This window comes from Cyphomyrmex costatus, unplaced genomic scaffold (genome assembly GCF_001594065.2).
Source record: "Cyphomyrmex costatus isolate MS0001 unplaced genomic scaffold, Ccosl1.0 scaffold1055, whole genome shotgun sequence".
NCBI classification, from domain to species: domain Eukaryota; kingdom Metazoa; phylum Arthropoda; class Insecta; order Hymenoptera; family Formicidae; genus Cyphomyrmex; species Cyphomyrmex costatus.
This window is the reverse complement of record NW_017275014.1, coordinates 149,512-156,700: the sequence shown is the minus strand read 5'-3', so window position 1 is coordinate 156,700 and position 7,189 is coordinate 149,512. Positions and strand designations below refer to the sequence as shown.

The window sequence follows — 7,189 nt, the reverse complement described above, 5'->3', positions numbered from 1 at the left end:
ACATATACACACACATATATATATATATATATATACACAGCACTTATTACTGCGGGTTTTCGATGGAAATGCACATTTTCGTAAAGAATAATTATTAAAAAATGAAAAAAAATATGTCAAATAATATTCATATAACAATATCTTATAACAATTTCTACTCTTTATCGCTGAGATGTAAAAACATCCCAGGTGATTGTTTTCAAACTAAGATGTCGTAAACTAATCATTTTAGCATAAGACATTACTTAAGATTGTTTTGAAATAGGAACCGAATATAAATAAAAGATTTACTCTCTTTAGAACATTCTACCATATTTATATTAAGAATAATGGCACAATAAATACAGACACACTCACATTACAATTATTCTATGCTCCAAGTCCAGTTTCATCAATGTAAGATTAATTAATTTTAATCGTAATTTACTGTTAATCTTTTGCTAATTCCTACGATTACAAAAAAGTAAACAGTAGTTTGAATCAAGATTAAAGTTAATCTCTTACACTGATGGAATCGATTCTTATTGTTAGTAGAAGAATCATATACCATAATTCTGTTAATCTCTTACTTAGAAGAATCATACATCGTAGTCGCAAATCATGTACATTTTCAATGTTATTAAGATCTTCATAAATTAATTTTTTTATTTGTAGAAATAAAAGAACCGATGGAGGATAATCAAGTAGATTGGCACCATCAAAAACCGAACAAAGAACAAGCGTCGTCCTGGCCCTCGATGATCATGTGTTTCTCTTTCATAATTTATGCTGCAATAATTTACTACTGGTTGAGAAAGCTAGTATTCTAAGGCGATTCACGTGCGCAATTGATTAATTTTAGCATAACGCTACAAAATTTGCGAAATGCAATGTTATGAATAATTCACTTGTGAAGTTATTAAGTTATTATTCTCGCGTAAATATTTTAATAGATATACATTTATTTGGAAATTTGTTACTTAGAGAAATAAGAATATATAGATATGCTTTGGCTTGATTTCTTATAGCTTGATTTTAAATAATCCTATTGCTTTTATTGTTTTGCATTCATCATGTTTGTATATTGTTGTGTGTTTTGTAATGCATCTTGTAATGAAACACTTACTACAAAGCAAACAAATGTTCGAAAAAAACTCAGTAAGTCTTACATAACATAGTAAGTCTTTTTATTTTGATATTTTATTTTGGTACGTGTTTTATGTGCGCAATATATTTGAACTTTATTTCAACGTGCGTCAAGGGAAAATATCAGCAAGTTCGTTTAAAATGTTCGTCGAAAATGAATCATTGTTCACGAGCGTAATTTGTATCGATGCGGAAAAGCTGCCAGGCAACAAATGATCGAAATTATAAAACGGCCGAGCTACAGTTTTCATTTATAACGATAAATGTACATATATATGTACAAGGTATATATATACGTATTGTACAGCATCGTCATTCCCTATTATTAACTCTAAATATACATTATTACAGAAAATTACATTAAAGGAAAAAGTATCTGATCGTACAAGCGGCGACGTACATTATGTACATAATATTATAATATAACATGTAGAAAATCCTAAATATACACAGTAAAATTCCTAAAAACGCAATTTTTTGTTGTATATAAAATTACACTGAGCAGTAATTTTGAGTTGCTATAATAAAACTGATTTATAGTTGTTACAATAATTAATAGTTATTACGGAATATATAAAGAAAATGATAGCGCTCATTCATTAACTTCAAATTGCTCTTATTTGAATATTACATATTTATATAAATTATGATCTTACATATATAAATTTCAAATAAGAACAATTTTATACATATACAATATATATGTACGTAAAAAATATAAACACATACATTTACATATATATGTATATATACACGTTTCTTTTTTATGCGTATAAATGTTCGTGTGATATATCTTTCAAAAATGCGATCGAGCAGCTCGACTATATCATGCTTATCTTTTTGCGATTTACGTGGCGTCACCATGACTAGACGCTTTTGCATATGAATCGGACATGCCTGCATAATATGTGAGTTTACAAACAAGAACAGTATCTAGCAATTTTGTACAAAAACATCATTATTATTCTTATTGCGTGCTTTCGGTTTACGACAAAATTTTCGAAAGATTTCGCGCCGTAATTATATTATTGTCGCGAAAAGAAAATTGAAAGGTAAAAATTTTAATTACGCGAATACATATAGCGCATAATATGTTCATTAATCAACATGTTGCTTAACAAAGTTAATGGAATATTTAAAAAATGGAGATGCTTTTCTTCTTCACGTTTATCTAATAAAAAATAAAAAATATCGTCGATAAAATTTTCTCCAATAAACAGAAAATATTTGTCAGAATTCCTTGTAGTTTAAAAGCTACACGCGATAAAGTCAGACTATATTTCTTTTGGCACGAATGCAAAGTACATTTATTATGTTCCTAGACACTCTATATATTGCATGTTATAACTGACAAACTTGAATCGGCAGAATTGTCTTATCAGATCTTTCTCTATCTTACGAAAGTCTCAGAAATGGATTCTTATGCGTATATTTCAGAGTTACTCTGACTAACAGAAGCGCTTTGAACGATCGATTATAATTATTCATAATTATAATCTGAAATTACGAACTTCTTAAAATGAGACTTCAATTTGTAGCAATCAGGGATTCGCGCAGTCAGCCTTTGTGAAAATGGTATATTAGAAGCTTTCCACTTGATGTCCACAGTGTCGTTCTATCTTTGTTAGTCTTCGAACGTCAAGTAAGATAGAATGATGCTTGTACATATCACTAAAGATGCGTTCGGGGAGAGACGCTACTATTGCTGTTTGTGTCATTCTAATCGTCAATCAGACGTAAAACGGATTGAATGAACAAATAATGTTAATAGCGTTTCCCCGAACGCATCTTTGAATGGAAAACATTCATTATTGCAGATTCGCAGGTTTTTTTAATTCTTTGCAAGTCAGCCAATCGAGTCTGCCACCTAGGCATTGCCCGTGATCCAACACGTCAGCGTTAGAATCTTGCTGTAAAAGCAGCGGTTGGCAACGTTGCGACTGGCCTCTAGATAACACGAGCAGAGCTTACGCGGTGGGGTCCGGACTACGGGAGGAATAGGGAGGTGGGGATCATAGAATTGTACGAACGACAGACTGGATTCCGTAGTGTTCACGCGAGTGCAGTTCCGCGGAGAGGTTCTCGCACGACGTCTTATCGACGGAGATCATCGAGATTTGCACCCGCGACTTATTTGTACCGCTGCCTTGCATTTCTCTCTGGATCCGTCCTCCTTTCATCGAAGAAGTCGACGTTATCCTCCGCGACACATCCTTCGAAGGTGCGAAAAGGAGGTACGTGGCTCAGCGAACGTCAGGTCTCAAACGAGCTTTTCCACGTAGAGATTCAACGAGAGCCATTCATTTCGACGGAAACGTGGAAAAAGGTCCATCGTTCGGACGCATTTCTCAAACCCGTATTTCGTTCATTCAACGACAAAGATCCTCACGATCTCTGTTCTCGCGAATGGACATCTCGAGTCGATATTTCCATCGCGGAACTCGCGAGTGTACTCGTTCAACTGCCTGCGATCGGACGAAGTTTGATTATTAGTAAGGGTTGAATCCGTGATCATTGAAAGGCACATATTGACTTCCCCTCAATAGCAAACAGAAAGCGAGAGACGCAGTTGCCGTTTCTCAAGTTTCTAGAGTTTCACCTAACGAAATATATTTCATTTGAGAACGTTCTGGTGCGCCTTTCTGCGCATCTCACTTGAGAAATTATGCAAATTTCGAGGAATCTATTAACTAATGGTCTCCAATTTTACGACGGGCGTGTTTTTTTAGCCGTAAAAATGTTGTTTGTTCAACTTGCATAGCGATAGTGCCACGACATCGCTTGTTTCAGCGGATGATTAGATAACGAAAATATATGCAAAATAATATATCATTTATTGTGCCGTTAATATTGTCAGGTGTAGTAACACAGATGTTTGTTTCCTATACATCTGAAGTGATTCAACAAATCATTTGAAAACGTCATTATCACTTGAGTATATATATAATAAATTTATCTTAAAAAACACTCTTATAGCATAGTTGAATTGTGATAGCTGTGATACTTTGTAACTAACTGAATACTCGTTACGTAATCATTCTGTTGACCTCGACATGATTATACTCGTGGCACGTTGAAATACCGTGCATGATTCTAACACATACATGACATCGCATCTCTAAATTTGTTTCTGACGTTACTCTCAAAACTTATTGATCCATTATAATTAGCCTTTCTGGAACTAAGCATTATTGTGCTCACAAATATGTTATTTACGCGGATTACGTGATTCTATTCTTACCGAGAAATAAATTTAAAACGATAAGACGGAGTCGTACTTTACGACAATTATCGAACACATTTTTGTATTACGCGAGAGGAAAAAAACATTTTACTTACGTAATACCGAAACTCCGACACATACGCGAAAATAATTTTAATAAATTCTCTTTTCTTGTAGATCGACTGTACAAAGAAAAAACGGGAAAAGTCGGCGGGACATGGCGGAAATGAGAGTATTCACGCGGAGCGAGATCGAAAAAAACGACGATAAGGACAAAGTCCTTTTCATCTTGCACGACAAAGTATACAACGTCCGCAGCTTTCTCAATGAGCATCCGGGTGGAGAGGAGGTCCTGTTGGAACACAAAGGCGTGGACGCTTCCGAAGACTTCGACGACGTCGGGCATTCGAAAGACGCGATGGAACTGATGAAGACATACCAGGTCGGCGAGATCGCTGATTCGGAAAGGACGAACAAACGTCCGAAAAAAGGCTGGATATCGGGATACATAAAGGAATCGGAAAAGAATCAAGAATCCGGCCTATCTTTTTATCTACTCATGGGTGGAATCGTGCTCGTAGCGGTCCTCTTTTTTTACGCGTATTAATCGACCCGCTAGAATTAATCCGGGAAAATGCTGTGAATGTGACAGTGTTACGTGTGACAAAGAAAGGTATTAGAACGAAAAAATATTTTTATACGTCTCCAATGGCTTCGAGAAGCACATTTCAATAATTAACTTCTTCGAGAGGTTTTATTTTATGTATATATCATCGTCGTTATATATGAGGAGTCAATGTTATAATATAAAAAGTTGTTAATTCTATCGGAATGGGTGTTAATTCTATTGAAATGATTTTAATACGCAGAATATGTAAAATTAAGATTAATCGCTAAGATTATATTTAGAAACGGCAATTTTATTTAAAGCAGTCAGCGATTTTTAAATGAAATTAGAGCATGTTTCCACGGATTAATTTCAATCGTTAAATCAAGCGATTTTATCATATGAGCTACAGAACAAGTTTTAACGGGTGTTTGTCTATGATGTTATTCTCTCTGTGTAAGTTGCAAATTGCTTTAACTCAAAGCTGCGTTGTATGCGAATCTGACAAATTAATTTAGTTTTAATTAAAACCGTTGGTAATATGCTACCAATATAATATTTTGAAAAATTAAGAATCAATTCTATTAATAAATATCTTTTATTTAATTTTCAATTTATTGTATTATAAAAACCGTAAATAATTTCAAAATTGTTGAAAAAATGTGCAATATTTATTATTAGTTAAAAGTATAAATTTTATTTAAATATCGTTTATTTAAATATAAACAAAAAAAATTAAAGTTATTAAATGAACAGATTAAACAGATTACTACAGCTGCGTATTAAAAAAATGTTGAAACATTGAATTATTTTTACCAATTCAATACATTGTTTTCAATAACGTGTATATATCTATAATAAATATGTTTTGAGAAATTTTTTATCGCAAGATCTCGATCTATATTGCTTTTGTAATCTAGGTATATCGCTCTCATAACTCGCATTTACTTTTTAAATAAATAAAAATACATCCATTACGTTATCTAAAATATTTCTCTTATTGACGATAAACTCTGATGTTTATTCTCATAAGGCACACTGATCGTGACTTGTTTTTTGAAATACTTACAAAATTTTTCCGCGTAGAATAAATCAAGACATCGCACTTGTTTTCTATTCCTATAAATTGTTGTAAAACGTACGAAACGACCATTAAAGATCATTATGAATTTTCATAACCCAAATACAGACGAATAAATCGCGGATGACAACTAACTGCAAAAGTTAAGTATTTTAATGGAAAAGAACTAAGAGTCAGCTTGCCAACTAGAGTGTAAGAATTTCACAGAATGTAAACGCGTCATGTGAAATCGAAAAAGAGGGAGAGAACGTGGGAAAACATGCATCAGAACCCATAATTCAATACTAAATGATATCTACATATGTTATTTACAAACACATACATTTTATCAAACGAAGTAGATATAGTATAATATAAGCAATAATTACACCCCTTTATATATTGCCTATTTACTTATTGTATCACAAGAAACACTTTTCAGCGAGGGGGTAATCACTTAATGTAATCGTGGGACGGAGTCCCTGAAATCATTATAAAATTTATATAAAATTTCGATATATAATCCGACAATTACAGGAAATAATTGTGTAATATTAGATAAAATCGTTTATTTTACGAACTGACCGCATATATAGTGAGGAAAAATTATTTGTCATCAAATAAAATTATATAAAATTAAATGAAATCATGTAATCTGTGGGACAATATTTCAGATGGTGGTTACCCCCTCGCTTTTCAGGCATGAACGCGTGAGCTATTATTACACTTGAATAAGAGCTTTCATTGTATTCGTAATTGATTTGATCCACCTTGTTAAGGTCCTCCATGTAATTGTCATATGCCTATCGACACTAATTGTAACCCAGAGCGGATGTTACACGCTCGAGGCCGTCCACGTGTCGACGTTTATACGCCGACCATCCAAAGGACCGTCGCTTTTCCGAACAAGTAGTGGAAAGTGGTCGCATTGTCGCACCATCCCCGTCAGCTTCGCGCATGTATGCTCGCCGCGTGTTGGAACTCGCGAGGGGGAGTAGGAGGACCACAATGACATATGTGGAAAACCGCATATCCTTCCTGTCAACCGTCGGCCATCTGCTTTACATACCGACTTCCGGCGCCGTCGGAAACTTTGAAACGCACCCAACCCCTCAGCTTCTCTGGGTCGCAAGGTCCTTCAACTCTCATAATTCTCTCTCTCTCTCTCTCTCTC

At 34.1% G+C, this 7,189-nt stretch overlaps 3 protein-coding genes across 3 annotated transcripts in view; 2 read left to right on the top strand and 1 right to left on the bottom strand.

The window, feature by feature from the left end:
- LOC108774991 (cytochrome b5) overlaps positions 1-851 on the top strand; it is a 2,781-nt gene extending 1,930 nt beyond the window's left edge. The window contains exon 3 of the mRNA XM_018541258.1: positions 655-851. Within this exon, the coding sequence (XP_018396760.1) occupies positions 655-809 (155 nt within the window). The 3' untranslated portion in view covers positions 810-851. The remainder of the gene's footprint in view (positions 1-654) is intronic.
- The window catches only part of LOC108774928 (uncharacterized), an 85,423-nt gene that overhangs the window by 29,811 nt on the left and 48,423 nt on the right, over positions 1-7,189 (bottom strand). The gene's annotated exons all lie outside the window — the stretch shown is intronic.
- Positions 3,182-5,259, top strand: LOC108774998 (cytochrome b5). Its single transcript, XM_018541270.1, has 2 exons — positions 3,182-3,359; positions 4,526-5,259. Exon 2 carries the CDS (start codon positions 4,566-4,568, stop codon positions 4,953-4,955), a length of 390 nt encoding a protein of 129 aa, XP_018396772.1. The 5' UTR covers positions 3,182-3,359; positions 4,526-4,565; the 3' UTR covers positions 4,956-5,259.